General features: G+C 47.1%; 1 protein-coding gene across 1 annotated transcript in view; it reads right to left on the bottom strand.

The window, feature by feature from the left end:
- The window catches only part of Slc9a8 (solute carrier family 9 member A8), a 64,515-nt gene that overhangs the window by 26,775 nt on the left and 20,359 nt on the right, over positions 1 to 17,381 (bottom strand). The window contains exons 4-8 of the mRNA XM_008834857.3: positions 15,156 to 15,214; positions 13,111 to 13,194; positions 8,335 to 8,436; positions 7,116 to 7,150; positions 1,018 to 1,161 (exon numbers count right to left, since the gene is read on the bottom strand). Coding sequence (XP_008833079.1) covers positions 1,018 to 1,161; positions 7,116 to 7,150; positions 8,335 to 8,436; positions 13,111 to 13,194; positions 15,156 to 15,214 — 424 coding nt within the window. The remainder of the gene's footprint in view (positions 1 to 1,017; positions 1,162 to 7,115; positions 7,151 to 8,334; positions 8,437 to 13,110; positions 13,195 to 15,155; positions 15,215 to 17,381) is intronic.

The raw sequence follows: 17,381 nt of genomic DNA, 5'->3' as shown, positions 1-17,381 counted from the left end.
CTGTCCTGGAACTCACTATGTAGACCAGGTTGGTCTTGAACTCACAGAGATTCACCTGCCTCTGCCTCCCGAGTGCTGGGTTATTATATTTATTTTATGTGTATGAGTGTATTGCCTGCATGTGTGTAAGTGTACCCATGTCGTGCAATGGAGCCTGGGGCCTGGCCACCTTCTTCTATGGCTAAGGAATGTGCCTTTCTGACAGCTGAGAGGCAGGAGCTGGTCCAGAGTCACATGGTTGAGTGGCGGCAACAGGGAAACCTGGGCTGTGCACTGCAGCACTATTTTGTGATTCATTCTCGGATCCCATCATCAAGGGCAGGAACCCCAGTGATCACCTGAAGACTTCAAACCTCATGTAGGGGATCATGACTCATCCCAGCACTCTGAGGTGGATCAGGAGGATCAGGAGTTCAAGGTCATCTTGGCTACACAATGAGTTTGAGGCCAGCCTGTGCTACATGAGACCCCCCCATCTCAAAACAATTTTTTTTTGCAGTTTCCAAAATAGCTTTTACACAACAGCATCTTCAGGACTACTATGAGTCTACCTTCTTTTATAGCTGTGAAAATGAAGGTGCCACACAACAGCTGGGAAGTGACAGTAGGATGTCTAATACTCCTTGTTTCTGTAGCATTGGAGATAGAGCCCAGGACCTTGTAAAGGAGGGACAAGCCCTCACACTGGGCCACACCCTGTGTTTGCTGCTTTTGTCTCCAGCACATGGATCTTTCACCTGGCCAGCGCCTATCACCCAGGGAGCACAGTAGAGTCTTGAAGATTTTCGACTCACTCCAGACCCACTGCAGTAAGGCTCTGAGGGGGGCCTGGAAAGGTCACCTCTGAGAGGCACCTTCAGGTATGCTGAGAAACCATGGTCGACATCTAGGTCAGAAGAGACAGACTCTTCTCCTTCCACTACCCAGGCCCTGACATACGCTTGTGGCACAGACTGCTTCTCAGAACAGCAAGATGCAGAAAGGCAGAGATTCACTGGTCTCCTACTCCACACTTACTTGGTCAGGACGATAGAGACTGCATCATTGAGAATACTTTCTCCAAACACCAGCATGTTGAGCACAGGGTCCACATGCAGTGCATTGAAAATTGCAATGGTGGCCACTGGATCGACTGCAGAAATCAGGGAGCCAAACGCAAAGCTGGAAGAAGAGAGAAGCAGGGTGGTTCTGCCCTGTGTATCACTTGGTCCACAGAAAACAGCACAATGGTCAGCAACACGGCTGTAGCTAGAGGGAGGCTTCTCCCCCACCCAGACTACAGGAAGGCCTGCAGGACTGAGACAGGCCTGCTTCCCCACTGGCTGCACTGATACTTATTTCTAGAAAGTTTTATTACATTTTTATTTATTGTGTGTGTGCTTGCGCATGTGTGTATATGTGCGCCACCATGCACATGTGGAGGTGAGAGGACAAACTTGCAGAGTTGGGTCTCTCCTTCCATCGTGTGGGTCCTGGGATCAAACTCAGGGTTGGTGGCAAGTCACCTGAGCCATTTGGATGGCCCTTGACACTTTTGACCAATGCTGCATAGAAAACTTTTGCTTTAACACACACTACTTAGACTTCTTGGTTTTTTTCTGTTTTTCTGTTTGTCTTTTTGAGACAGGATTCCCCCTGCTGCCCCAGCTGGCCTTGAACTCCCTATGCAGACCAGGCTGGCCTCAATCTCACAGAGATTTGCCTGTCTCTGCCTCCAAAGTGCTGGGATTAAAGGCATATGCCACAATGCCCAGCCTGCCTAGATTTCTTGGTCAGAGCATCCTATAAACTGTTGGTCTAACCTTTGTTCTCTGCACCCTCTGCTCTGCCACCAGGTTGGCAGAGTGCAAACTGTGACCAACCCCAGCCTTCAATCAGATTTGCAACATCTAAGGAAGTGTCAAAAGTCAGCATCACTGAAGGATGCAGCCTAGGCTACTACTGGCTTGAAGCTTGGCCCTCAGGCAGCATTTGGATGATAAAGTCTACTGCCACCAATACCAGACACCTGCTAGGTTTTGGCCCCTGTGACAAATATGCAATGACCCAAGCACTGTGTAAACACTTATTATCTTGGTCTCCCACACAGCCTTAGCAACTGGTAGACCCAGGATTCAAACACAGATTGCCTGGCTCAGAATCAGTGCTTGTGCCCTAGAGGGTGTTATGGCAATAAGCAGAGACTAGGCCAAACTTAGGACATGGCAATGTGGGCTGGGGCTACAGCTACACTGGTAGGGTGCCTGGCTAGCATGCTCAAAGCCCTGAGTTTGACATTGAACACTGCATAATCTAGGAGTGGTAACACATACCTCAAATGCCAGCACTCTGAGGTATAGACAAGAAGAGCTTAAGTTCAAGATCATCCTCAGCTATAAAGTGAGTTCTAGGTCAGCCTGGGCTATATACATAAGACTATCATAAAATCAAAAACAAAAGAAAATGGCAAATGCGCCGGAAAGAACATGTGTCCTGAGAACGGGTTAATGGCCTGGAGGAGACCCATGTGGGGACCTGCTGGATCAAGGAGTCAGAAAGGCCTCTCCAGAGACATATTTGGGCAAGAAAATGTATGACAAGCCCCGGGGGCAAAAGTAACAGCAAGTGCTCCCTATTAGGGTGGGAGCAAGCTCAGCTGCCTGAGAAACAAGACAAGGTGCAGGTAGAGGTAGGGCAGGAGGTGAAGAGGGGGAGGCAGGCCTACCCACAAGCCTGGGGACCACTAGAGGGCCCTGGCTGACTTTTTCCAGGCACCTGTGTTCCCCTCAGTCAGGGGACTTGAAGGCCTTTGGTCCCTCAGTGGCTGTGCTGGCCACTTTCTGGCTCAACAAGTTGGGCCTAGTGCCTTCTAGCACATGGCATGATTGTGCTGCACCAGGTGGCCCTGTGTCAGAGTCCCAGGCCAGTGGCTACATTCAATCTGGGGCAGGGACTGGGTGAATCCAATGGTGTCACTAAGCAGCCTTTCAAGAGGACTACTGAGGGAGGGAGCGTGTGAGTCTATGCAGTAACACTCCAATTCTCAATGTGTAGTGTGGCAGCACCCAGTGACTGACGGATATGAGAGCCTGAGGAGACCTGCAGAGGACCACACCCCACAGGATGCCCCCTGACACTTGCCTCCAAACTCTACCTGCCTCAGAGGTGGCCACATGCACATGCCTGTCATCCTCTCTGTAAGCCTGAGGTAAATGCCATGTTTTCACCACGGCTGTTCCCAGGATCTGTGATAAGCACAGCCCAGTCATTGGTAAAAGGTAGGTGGGCAGGCATCCGTTAAGAGGGAGGGCAGCGAGGAAGGAGGGGAGAGGGAAGGTATCACTGCAGTCAGGCAGGAGGCCCTGTGAGGTGGCAGGGGCCATGTGTGGTGACAGGAGGCTCTGTGTGGTGACAGGAGGCTCTGTGTGGTGACAGGGTCCTGTGTGTGGCAGGGGCCCTCAAGCCCTACAAGATGTCAAGATCCAGGCTGCTCTTTCTGCTTCTCTTACTCTGTTGTCCGCAGTAACTAGCACCAAGGAGAAAGGACAGCATAGCAGCATCATGAAGGGACATCTCTATGTGGCACAGTGCCCAAGTGTGCCAGCTTTCCCAGGTCACTGGGAACAAGCTGACCTTTTTTACAAAGTTGGCTGAAGTGAGCTGAGCTGAGCCTGGTGCTATCTGTGCTCCATATGTGGTCAGCAAATGGAAATTGCTTCTAGTCAGGCAGGAGCTGGTCCAAGACCCAGTGAGACAAGAGCACCCGGCTGTGCCACAGCCAACACACTGGGGCCACTGCAGCCTGATGAGCCAACAACCTTTTTGTTTTTTGACTTAGACTACTTTATACTGGGTTGCAGTTCTACAGAAAGAGGCCTAGCTGAGGGACTTGGTCACAGTCACTGGCACTCTAAGTAGAAATCAAAGATCAGGATCTATAAGGATTCATGGAGAGGGATGGACAGAGGGAAAGCTAATAGAGCAAAACCATGGCAACAGAGTCGCAGAGGTGGGCACAAGGATTCACTTCAGGTCTGAGACACTTCAGCGTGCAAAGCTGGAGAAGACAACACATCACACTAATGCTCACTAGGAACTCAACTGGGCTGGAGTATCTCTGACCATGAACAGACAAGTCAGCCACGTGGACCTCCTGAGGCCTCAAAGGCCTCAATCTGGCCAGTAGTTCCGCTACCCACCCTCATGGCCCAGTATTTGAAAATGCCACAGGCTATTGGTCCAACTTGAATTGTTTTTTAACTTCATCCCCCGGATAGTAACACAACAAAATGAAAAGGGAACAGACTGGGTTGGTGAGATGGTACAGAGTACTCTGGGTGAGCTCTTCCAGCAGAAACTGCTCTGCAGTAAGCCCCATGCTTTGAGGCCATGGCTGTTCCTGCAGTGCAGACGGTGAGGCAGGCAGGCAGTGTGTCTCATATTTGGCCTGCACGATGTTATAAAGCTGTCAACACTCAGGCTGGGGCAAGGCATGGTGGTGCATACTTAAAATCCCAGCACCTGGGAGGTGGAAGCAAGAGGATCAGAAATTCAAGGCCAGCCTAAGCTACATGGGATACTAGGCTACATGGGATACTATTTCAATTAAAAACAAAACAAAAAACAAAAGCTAGGTGTGGTAGTACCACAGCAGAGCAGCCTGGTCTACACAGGGAGTTCTAGGCCAGCCAGAGCTACATAATAAGACCAAGCCCTAAAAGAACCCAACCAAAATAGAATTAGAAAATTCCCTACAAATATCTACAAACTTGGTTGTTTTTTTTTTGTTTTTTTTTGAGACAGGATCTCCCTGTAGCCCCAGCTGGCCTAGAACTCACTATGTAGACCAGGCTGGCCTTGAACTCAGAGATCCACCTGCCTCTGCCTCCTGGGTGCTGGGATTAAAGGCATGAACCACCATGCCTGGCCAAACTTGGCTTTTTAAAATTTTATCTTATTATTTTTATTTTATGTGTATGTGTGTATCGTCTGCATGTTGTGCAATGCCCTTGGAGGTCAGAAGAGGCTGTCGGATTCCCTGGAACTGGAGTTATGGATAACAGTTGTTAGCTGCCATGTGGATGCTGGGATTCAAACCCAGGTCTTCTGCAAGAACAACCAGTGTTCTTAACTGCTGAGCCATCTCTCCAGCCCAAACTTGGCTTATTTTAATACATATGTACATATATGTATGTATATAATATATGTGTATCATTTCTCAGCCTTTATACAAAAACTGTAAAAACTGTTTTAAACAGGATGGGGGATTTAGCACTTGTCTAGCACTCAGGTAACTAAAGCCTTTTAAACATTTAGTAGTCACAGGTCACATGTCAACATTGTCTACATGGCAATGCGGACAAGCAAAGAATGCTGCCCCTGCAGACAGTGGTGCTCCCTGTGGTGCCTGTCATACCTCCACCACCCCTGGTAGCTGCCCACTATTCAGGGCTCTGCTATCCTGGAGCACTGTCCCATCCAAGGGACGGTATGGCTCAACAGGAAAGGGCACATGTGCACAGGGTGAGAGACAGGCAATGCTTGGTCTCCCCCACCTAAATGTCCAACCAGTGGCTCAACTCTGTATCAGACAAGGAACATATCAGCGTATCAGCACTGTCGGTGCCTCCTTCCAGGCGTCTCCCAAAGCGGCTGGAATGCCACGACACCACTTTCCGTGTCAGGGGCCCAGGCACTTCCTTCCTCTCCCTGCAGCACAGCATGCCTAAAAACCCCAGTACGGCCTCTACTTTATCTCCAGCTCCATGGAGGAGGAAGGTGACTCAGACAACTTGTCTATCTCTCAGAAGTTTCTGAGCTGCTCACATGCCTGTATTCCTAGCACTTGGAAAGTTTGGGGCCAGCTTGCACTACGAGTATTGAGTTCCAAGCTTGCCTGGGCTACAGTGTGAGACCATTTCAGACAAGCACAACTTTTTTTGCAACAGAAACTCCAAACCCTGGGGTAGGGTGCAGATGGACATGGTGGGACTGGATCAGGCTTGTTATCAGAGGTCTGTTTCCCATGAAAGTGTTCTGAGGTTCTGCTGTGCTATAAAGCTCTCAGTTGACCTACAGGAGGACTTAGAACTGAATACTTGGCCCTACTCCCTTAGCTCCCCAGCCTGGCCACAAGACAACACCAGGTGCTAAGAGTAGGCACAGGAAAACAACATGGCTAAATACTCTCTGGACTTCTTGGGGAGAGTACATGAGACTGCACTAGGCTTGAGCCCTGTTTTAATCCTAGACCTGGTACTTGTGAGACACAGCTACCTAGGCTACTTCTTACTGTGGTCTGAGAAGTTTCCTAGACCAGCTCCTAGACAGCTGTACAGTGATCACTGGAGTAGCTTCACACTGTTTCCACCAGAGGGTCTGGGTCCACGAGCTTCCTCCAGTCTTAGTGGGCTCGGTGGGAATTCCAGAGTCAAGATTCCCAACTCACTACCTTCCATTCCCTATCTATTGGGAATGCCACCTTCCTTCCCCAATGGCTGTAGAGTAGACTGAGAAATTAGTTGAAGATTATTATTATTGTTGTTGTTGCTAATTTGCAGTGCTGGAGTTTGAATCCAGGGTCTTATGTACTGTAGGCAAGTACCCTACCACTGCACTAATATATTTATATATATCTCCCCAGACTTGGAAGATGATTGTTTTTCTTTTTTGGTCTTTTAAAGACACGGTCTCCCTGTAACCACAGCTGACCCGAAACTCGAAACTCGCTATGTAGACCAGGCTGGCCTTGAACTCACAGAGATCCACCTGCCTCTGCCTCTTGAGTGCTGGGATTAAAGGCATGTGTCACCACGCCCAGCAGAAGATGATTCTTAATAAAAGAACACTGAGTATATGGTTTGGAGATGGGCAAAGCACTTAGCTGACCAATTATTCCCTCCAAAGCTTAAATGAAAGCAATCATTTCAGTCAGCAAGGTTAAGACTAGGCATCTTCAAAAGTGACAATATGATTGTGATTCATTCCAGAAACAAATTACTTCAGAATATATTCTACAGTAGAAGCACCAGCAAGCCAGGGGGAGAGGGAGGAGAACCACACCCAGGAAGGCATGTGGGGAAAATGTCCCCGGCCAGAACAGCAGTCACGTGGGGGTTACAGTGTGAAAGATTTACCTGTCTGTCATGTTGAGTTTAGAGATTACATCAGCCTGTAAAATAAAACACACAAACACACAGACACAAAAACATCCCCTGGAGAACAGCCAAGAAGATTAAAATGCCCATTAGTGCTTTCTATCAACTAATAAGGGTGTCAACCTCCAGTCCCAAACCACTTGAAAAACAGAAGCTCCTAAGTGTCAGTGTGCAAGTGCCCCAGCGCCCATAAGCATGGCGCACACGCTGCACTCTTCGAGCCTGTTCACTGCAGTTTCTTCTTACTCCTCTCGCCACCATGGGAATAAAGTGAAGTGGACAGTGAAGAAAGTTGCAGGACAGACAGATTGGCTCTGGGGCCCTTGAGGCAGCCACAAAAGTCAAAGTTGTCAGGAGAGGGTTGGGGCTAAGGGAAGTAAGGAGTTGCCACACAAATGGCATTTGCCATCGTCACCCAGGTCTCAGACCCTCAACGTGGTTCTCAGCCCTGGGGTGCAAGCTTTATGCAAATGGCACAAGAAGTGGGTCACACATGGCATGCACCATCTTCCTAGACATTCAGTCTAAGTCGATGGGAGCTAAAATGAAGCTCAAAGCTCAGAGCAGAGCTAGCACCACTGCAAGGGGCTAACAATGGCTAGTAATCTGGAGTGCTTAATCCCACCCCAGGACAGCTGGGAACTGAAGGAACAGATCCACAGCCAGCCTTAGTTTAAATACAAACTTTCTTTTCTTTTTTTTTTTTGTCTTTTTGAGACAGGGTCTCCCTGTAGCCCTAGGTGTCCTGGAACTCACTATGTAGACCAGGCTGGCCTTGAACACACAGAGATCCGCCTGCCTCTGCCTCGCAAGTGCTGAGACTAAAGGCATGCGCCACCGTGCCTGGCTAATGCAAACTTTCTTACAGAATGATTTTCACCCCTGCTTCAGTGTACCCAAGAGCACAAACACCACTTTTATAATTTCAAATCATGGTGGGACATGCTCCAATTAAAGACAGTAGTGGTTTGCAAATAAAATCAAGTATTTAGGAGTGATTATGGGAAAGATTCACTCAATTCCAGATACCACAGCTCCTGGGAGAAGCTAAGAAACAATGTCACAGGCCCCTACCACCCTTAAGAGGGACTCCCTCCCAGGAGGGTACACTCACCAGGCAGGCCTGGCCCAGCCCCTGCCCCGATCTGTAACAAATCTCTAGCAGATTGTCCAAGTCCATCAGGCATGCTTTTCTTACCTGACCCAGGAAATAGATTCCTCCACCTACTACAAAAGCAGAGATCGCCGTTCCAAAAACAGCAAACAGAGTGATGGAACCAATGTTCTGGAAGAAGTTCCCCTGGGGGAGAGAGCAGACAGCAGAGGACAATGGGAAGCCGGCCCCAGGGGGGCAGCAGCACCTCCTCCAACCTGGCCCACTCCAGGGCAGGAGTCTTAGTCTCCCGGGAAGCCTGCAGCTGTTTCCCTGCCTCAGGTCTCACCCTGACCAAAGCAACTAATTACTGGTCTCAACTGTCCCCAGTCTCTTTTCCTCTACTCTCTACTGCTTCCAGAATAATCCTCTATGAGTCTGATGGAGCTGTCTCTATTTATGAACAGTTGACTGACACCTGGTTTTCCCACAAGGCTGAAGGCTCAAGGGGGACAATGACATCTGCAACATGGAAGACGTTCAATACACAACATGGGAAGATGTAGGAGCGATGGTGCACATCTTTAATCCCAGCACTTGGGGAAGCAGGGACAAGAGGCTCTCTGTGAACTTCAGGACAGCCTGCTCTATAATCTACATAGCAAGTTCTAGGCCAGCCAGTGCTGCATGGTGAGATCCTGTCTCAAGAAAACCAAACCAGATACATTAAACCAAGAACATGAAGACAATGGGTTACACTGTCAGAAAGGCCTTAATGGGGCTGGAGAGACGCTCAGTGGTTAAAAGCACTGGCTGCTGTTGAAGAGGACCTGGGTTCAGTTCCCAGCACCCACATGGCGGCTAACAACCATCAGTAACTCTAGTTTCTGGGGATCCAATGCCTCCTCTGGCCTCCATGGGCATTGCACACATGTAGGCAAAACACTTATACACATAAAAAATTCTTTTTTGTTTATTTGTTTTGGTGATTTTGAGACAGGGTCTCCCTGTAGCTCTAGCTGTCCTGGAACTCACTATGTAGACCAGGCTGGCCTCGAACTCACAGAGATCTGCCTGCCTCTATGTCCCAAGTGCTGGGACTAAAGGTGTGCACCACCACACCTAGTTCAACAAGTAAATTCTTAAAAAGACTATCCTTGTGGGCTGGGAAGATTGCTCAGTGGTTAATGGCAAGCACTGTAAGTAGGTTTTGGGGGGCAGGCAGATAGAGAGCTCTGTGAGTTCAAGCCCAGCCTGCATAGTGAATTCCAGGCTACCCAGGGCTGCAGAGTGAGATCTTGTCTCAAAAGAAAAAAAAAAAGAAAAGAAAAAAAGAAGTAAAGAGTGCCGAGGATCCTCTGCTGCCAGACTCCCCCTGTAGCACACAAGGAACTTTAAAATACTCATGACAAACACAATGATTTGTTTCACTTTTTCCTAAGCAAAGGGCTTTCATCTATGAGTTTTTCCTTGAAAATTGCTGCTTTATTTTTTTAATCTAAAAATAGATTAAAATAGCTAGGGCTTGGTGGTGCATGCCTGTAATTTAAGCACTGGTAGATCAGAAGTTCAAGGTCATCTTTAGCTAGTGAGTTTGAACTACATGAGACCCTGTCTCAACAAAACAAAACAAAACAAAACAAAACAAAACAGAACAAAATGAGGTCAATAGACTTGGTCTGTTTATAGGAATCTAATTCTGATATGGTTTCCACAGTAAACATTACTCTGGATACTGAAATGTACCCCAGTTCAAGTTATCCTGCTTCTCTCCTACATGAGGGAATTTTATGCCTCTTTCCAACATAGTTAACATCCAACTCTTCACATGACATTTATAATTTAAATATTTTATTATTTTTAGTTTAAGTGTATGAGTACATTGCCTGTATGTAAGTGTACTCCTGTCATACAATGCCTGAAGAGGACAGAAGAGGGTGCTGGATCCCCTGGAACTGGAGTTATAGATGATTGTTAGCTACCATGTAGGTGTTGGTCCTGTGTAAGAACAGCCAGTGCTCTTAACTGATGAGTCATCTCTCCAGCCTTGACATTTATAATTTATCAAACCAGTAACTGCCTAGTTAGTACCTAGCAACTGAGGATAATCTTTCTGAAATGTGTATTCTAAACACAAGTTTGGATTAGCAAATCTAGAAATGTTAAAATAAAACACTCAGGTAGATGTAGTGATGCATGTTTGAAATCCCAATATTCTGGGGGTGGAAGTAGAAGTTCAAGGCCAGCCTGGGCTTCACAGCTAAACCCTGAGTCGAAAACTTCAAAAATAAACACTCAAAGCCTTTGGGAGTGGGACAGGCAGCTCTGAACTAGACGTGTGCTCACATCCGTCCTCCCACATGACCACTCATATTTTCTATGGAAAAATCATCTTCAAAGAAATGTTCTTCTAAGAAACTATTCTCCCTGATTTTCAAAAAAGTCATTTTACTAGCATATTTTAATTATTCATAATGGGTTTCATGACATTTTCATGCATGTATATGGTATAATTTGACCATATTCACCCTGTTACCTTCTCTCATCCGCTCCTGATGACCCCATTCCTCTTCCAACGGCCCCCTTGTACTTTCATGTCTTTGGGGTGATTTAATTAGGATTGCTCATTGGAGTATGAATGAAGGGGTATTCACAGGATTACGGGCAACTTACTATTGTCTACACCACTGAAGAAAATGTTCCCCTCCCTAGGCCAGCATTACCTGCCAAGAGCTCTTCAAGGAGGTGTGGGGCCTCAGGAACACTTCACCCTTTTTTTTTTTTTTTTTTGGTCTTTTTGAGACAGGGTCTCTCTGTAGCCCCAGCTGTCCTGGTGTCGAACTCACAGAGATCTGCCTGCCTCTGCCTCCTGAGTGCTGGAATTAAAGGCGTGCGCCACCACGCCCGGCATTAAATAAAAATTTTTAAAAATGAAGCCAGGCATGGTGGCACACCTCTTTAATCCCAGCACTCAGGAGGCAGAGGCAGGTGGATCTTTGTGAGTTCAAGGCCAGCCTGGTCTATAAAGCAAGTTCCAGGCCAGCTGGGGCTACAGGAAATCCTGTCTCAAAAAGACCAAAAAAAAATTTAATTTAATTTTGTTTATCTATCTATCTATCTATCTATCTATCTATCTATCTATCTATCTATCTATCTATCTATCTATCTAATCATTTATCTATCATCGTTTTTTTGAGACATGGACTCCCTGTAGTTACAGCAGGCCTGGAACTCACTATGGAGGCCAAGTTGTCCTCGATCTCACATAGATCTGGCTGACTCTGCCTTCCAAGTTCTGCTTGCATGTATGTAAGCGCACGTGCATGGGTGCCCACAGAGGTCAGAAGAGAGTCTTGGGAGCCCGTGAAATTGGAGCTATGGACAGTGGTTAGACACCATATGGGTGCTGGGAACCAAACCTGGGTCTTCTCCAAGAGCAGCCAGTGCTTTTAACAACTGAGCCACCTCTCCAGCCCCTATCTATTTATTTGAGACAGGGTCTCACTATGTAGACCAGGCTGATCTCAAACTCACAGAGATCTCCACTTCTGCAGTGTTGGGTTAAATGTATGTGCTACCACACCTGGCCCCAAATTCTCTCCATGAACATAACTTTATAGTTTATTAGGTTGCTACCGTCACTCCCAGCTGTAGAATCAATCAGTATTTGATCACAACATCGTCATCGCTGAGAGCAGAAGCAGGACATCTGTTCAGAGCTACAGGCGCCCTGCTTGTTCTCTTCCACGGAGCACAAATCTCAAAGCGACATGGGATGTGCTGCTTTTTTTGTGTGTGTGTTTATGTGCATATTGTGTGCATATGTGTGTATGTGAGTGCACGTACACACATGCACATGTGGGGGTCAGAGTTCACGTCAGGAGTCTTCCTCTGCCATTCTCCATTGCATCCTTTGAGATAGGGTCCTTCACTGAACCCAGTGCTCACTGATTGACTGGGCTGCATTTTGGTAACATTTACAGCCCCAGAGCTCTGGAGATCCTCTCTGGCCCGCATTGCCCCTGGGACAAGAGCAATCAAGCCTGGCTTTTCTACATGGGTGCTGGGAACCCCTTATCAGGTCCTCATGCGTAAGTGGTATGACAGCAAGTGCCCTTACCCAAGTGAGCCATCTCCCAGACCCCTGAAGTTTTGTTTTTAATTTCTCCCTCTAAGCAGGGAAAAAAGCCTTACATGATGAACCTAGAGAAACAAATGGCCTGGGGCATGTGACCCACTAGTCAGTTCTTTTATCAGTCTATGTTCAATGTATCATCGGGGTGTAACTTAAGGCCATTTTGGGGCCAGCAGAGAGCTCAGTGGGTAAGGGCTCTTGCTGTCAAGTCTGACAACCCGAGTTTGATCTCTGAAACCCACATGGTAGAATAGAGAACCAACTCTCGAGAGTAAGTTGTCCTTTACACATACCTACCATGGGCATGTATGAGTGTGTATGTACATACAACACACACAATAAATAAATGTAAAAACAATTTAGGGGTTAAGGAGATGGGTCAGAGGTTAAAAGCACTTGCTGCTCTTACAGAGGACCTAGGGTCAATTTCCTGCACCCACATCAGGTGGCTCACAACTGCCTGTAACTCCAGCTCCAGGGTCCAGTGCCTTCTGGACTCTACAGACACCAGCATGCATGTGGTGCACATACAAGCATGCAGGCAACTCACACATACACATAAAATAAAAATAACTCTGGCCACCTCTGTGGGCAAAGCTCCTCTGTGAATGTTGGCCACACTGCCTGGAACTGTGAAGCTCCTCACAGTCAGGCACCAAGGTGCAGCTCATGAGTCCCTGGGAAGGCCCAGGCCACAGATGGGGAGGGGTCAATCCCCAGCAAAGCATTACTGTGGCCCAGCCTACCTTGTGCAGCGAGTATCCAGACTCGAAGATGATAGGTGGGAGCAAGAGGAGGAAGAACATATTGGGTCGAAACATCTCTTCCTCCTGTAAAGAGAAGAAGGGCTATCAGAGGACAGGGACTGCACAACCTCATATGGTGGATGGTAAGCTGAAGAATCCTTCTCTCAGGGCCTGGCTTAGCAGAAACACACGATGCTTAAATAACTGCTGGTACTACATTAGAGACAAGATAAACTGCAAACCGCATTTTGAAATACAGCACAGGGGGCTGGAGAGTAGCTTAGCAGTTAAGAACTGCTGTTTTCCCAGAGGACCCAGGTTAGCACCCACATGTTGGCTAACAACCATGCATAACTCCAGTTCATGTCTTCTTCTGACCTCTGCTGGCTTTGCACAACACAACTGCACTTGCATGCACGCAGGCAATACACTTACACACGTAAAAAAAAAAAAAAAAAAAGAAACCAAATAAAATAGAGCACAGGGCCAGAGAGAGGATTCAGAGGCTAAAGGCGCTTGCTGCCAAGCCTCAGGACCTAAGTCTGATCCCCAGAACCCACATGGTAGGAGAGACCAACTCCAGCAAGCTGTCTTCTGACTTCTACATGTGTTGTGGTATACATACCACCCCTCAAATAAATAATTTAAAAGAAAAACCCCCATAAAAACAGAACAAAGCTGAGCACAGTGGTACACACCTGTTAGTCTAGTACTTGGGATGTAGAGGCAAGAGGATTAAAAGTTCAAGATCATCCTCAGCTATATAGTGAGTAGAAGGGTAGCCTGGGCTACATGAAACACTGTCTTAGGAAAAAAAAAAAAGTAGGACAAAGTTGGGCATAGTGGCTCACATCTATAATCCCAGCATTTGTAAGGCTACGACAGGAGGAGTGCCATCAATTCATGGCCAATCTGAGTTACATTGGTCCGGGCCAGCCAGGAATACATAGTAAATCCCTGTAGCAAAAAACCAAAACCAAACCAAACAAGAAAAACAAAAACAAAACAAAACAACCAAACTAACAAACAAAAAAGTGGGGGGTGGGGGGGTGAAAGCTAATGGAGGCTGGGTGGGGCACGGAACCAATCTGCAACGGCGGCCAATGAGCCACAGAGTGGAACGAGGTGCCGAGTGTTCACCTTTGTAAGTTACTCTGTTTCCCCTACCCAGGATATGAACTATGGGAAATTCAGATAAAGATGTGTTATATGGTTTGTCTAATAGTGCCAGGAGCAAGGGACCTAAGAGAACTCGGGCGACACCCATCCAGTGTCAGACCCTGAGAGTGCTGAGGTGGCACCTCACAGACAGCCTATTCTTGGGACCTGCTCAGCCAGACTACTGGACAGATGTGTTTGAAGATTCAAAATCTAATAAACTTCTTGGAAAAAGGAGAGGCCATTTGAGTGGGGCTGCAGTGTCCCCCCTCTCCTCTAGTCCAGTCCATGGACTCTAACCTAACTTGGAAATAGAGTCTTAGAAGGTTAGGGTAAAGATGGAGGTAAGGGAAAGATGGAGGTGGATCACAAGGGACCTAAACCCAGAGACTGTTTTTGTAGAACTGGGAAGTGAATCCACGGCCTTATGCTTACAAAACAGAGAAAATATTCTTGATAAATCAGAAATGACAAACAGAAACAGGGAGAACTATTTCCTCTATCTTAGAAGGAAGACAGGATGTTAAAAGGGAAGTAAAAACAAAAACAAAAAACAACTAGATGTTCTAAATGGAGGTGAAGCATTCTGTCCTGCAGGGAAGTGCCTTAAGTGCAGGAAGTAAAGAAAGCAAAGGTTTCAGGAAGTCCCTCAAACTGACCAGATCTATTAGGTCCCTCCATCCCCAAAGTATTGTGCTGTAAGGACTGCTGAGAGACTGTCAGACAAGCTGAGCTACTGGGGAGAAGCAGAGACAAGCAGAGCGACCTGCGGCTGGAGCAGCCTGCAAGAGCCAAGACCACTGATCTTCCTGGAAGAGACACTCTAATGTGCTGCAGGTTGTAAGTTTGCCAACAACAAAGCCAAACTGTGATTATGTGATACCTACCTTCCAATTTGCCAGCTTTTTAAACTCTATAATTTTTATGACTGCTCCCATGAGAATACCTGTAAGAGAAAAGGAAAAGCTTAACAGAGGTGCAAAGACATCACAAGATTTCTCAGCTTGCTCTTCACAGTAACAATATCATCCACTACATCCACCGGGTGTGCATGGACTTCTGCAAACAGAATAGGGATTACTGTGAAGTGCTGTAAGTCACACTGCGTTTCCCACTTGAAACTTCAACAAACACACTGCATGGCAAAGACGACAGAAACCTGTGGAGAGGACAAAGCTACGTAAAGCTGCTGGGCTGGCGCACAGGGCACAGCACCAGTCATTCCTCCTACCTCAACCTGTTCCAACAGAAACAGCAGAAGCTTCTAATCCAGGTTTGCCCTGTACAACTTACTCCCACCATTTATAAAAGGGGGCCTCATGCTGGGCATGGTGGTCCACAACTTTAATCCCAGCACCCAGGAGGCAGAGGCAAGTGGATTTCTGTGAGTTCAAGGCCAGCCTGGCCTATATAGTGAGTTCTAGGCCAGCTGGGGCTACAGGGAGACCCTGTATCAAAAAGACCAAAAAAAAAGGAGGGGGCTATGAGGTGGCTCAGTGGATGAAGGTGCTGGCCACAAAGCTCTGACAACCTGAGTTTCAACCAGGGACTCACATGGTCACAGAACACAACAGATGCCTGCAAGTTGTCCTCTGACTGTCACATGTGAGTCACGGCACACACACACAGACAAACCTATGCACACATACACAAACAAAAACAATGAAAAAAAGTTTTTTTTAAAGGGGCCCAACATCACTGTCCCAGATTAGGGTGGCAGCTCTATGTTGCATATTTAGTTACAGAGAAAATGCAAATGCTGAAAATAACCCAAAAGTAAAGTTCTGTGAAATTCCTGGAAGTGAACAGACCATCTAAGCTCAGGATATTTCCATAAAACTGAGAGGCCCACCACTCATTCCCAAACTACCTTCCAAAAATAATTGTCTTAGCATCGTGGGCACCATTTATGACTGCTTGGTTATTCACGAGATACACAAGTCTCACTCTTGCTGGTTCATCAAAATCACCACAGGAGTTTGAGATAAAAGAAAGACTTCAAGAGCCAAGCATGGTGGCTCATGGCCTTTAGTTCCAGCACTCGGGAGGCAGAGGCATGTGATCTCGGTGAGATCAAGGCTAGCCTGGTCTACATAGCAAGTGCCAGGCCAGCTGGGGTACAGGGAGACCCTGTTTCAAAGACAAAAATAAATAAATAAATAAATAACAACAACAACAACAAAACCCAAGAGCTATGGATGAAGCTCAATGGTAGGGCACCTACCTATAAGATAAACACACATCAATGGTAGAGCATCTACCTGTGAGATAAATACACACACATCTGGTACTGTAAACTACGCCAACCCCTTGGCAGGGGAGGATATAGGCCCCAGCGGGAAGCCACTGCAATTGTTTGTTAGATGGATGTGCTGCACCTGCTAAAGTATCATCCAAACATGTGTTTACACCTATAAGTTATTATAGCAGCCACCATTTAGATGTTCTTGCTTCTTGCTGTTTGTGGGTTTTTTTTTTGGTCTTTTTGAGACAGGGTCTCCCTGTAGCCCCAGCTGTGCTGGAACTCACAGAGATCCACCTGCCTCTGTCTCCAGAGTGCTGGGATTAAAGGCATGCGCCACCACACCTGGCAGCTGTTTGTGTTTTTATAATAGATGGAATCCCACTGAAATGGACCAACAGTCCATGTAGAGACCTGAAAGTTCAGTGCTTTGCCACAATGAAAGGAACATCATCCCATACCTACCACCCCCTCCCAGGCTCAGGGGTTTTTGCAGAAAAGGTTGGCAGAAAGAATGTAAGAGCCAGAGGAAGGAGTGGAGTGTTACCTGGAAGTATCCTCCAATCACTGTTGCAAGATATAGCCACCCTCCTTCCCACACTCATCAAGGAGTCAAGGGGGGAGTCAGTTACCCCTCCCACCCAATTAATGACCTTAGCTGCATGTGGGGGAGGGACTAAGGATATATATGCCAAGACCACGAGGCACCTCTCTCCCCATTTTGTGCAGCTGTTGAGAAGTCACAGGATCTATATTTGAGTGTGGAGTTCCCAGTCATAAATGGGGGGGCACTCACTCTTCTGTAAACAATCCCCCACCCTATGCTCTGTTAGCAAGCTCAATAAACTGGTTAGGATTTAAAAAAAAACAG

The sequence above is a fragment of the Nannospalax galili genome, unplaced genomic scaffold (assembly GCF_000622305.1).
Source record: "Nannospalax galili isolate Female #2095 unplaced genomic scaffold, S.galili_v1.0 scaffold1037, whole genome shotgun sequence".
Taxonomy (NCBI): domain Eukaryota; kingdom Metazoa; phylum Chordata; class Mammalia; order Rodentia; family Spalacidae; genus Nannospalax; species Nannospalax galili.
This window is presented reverse-complemented; position numbering and strand designations above follow the sequence as displayed.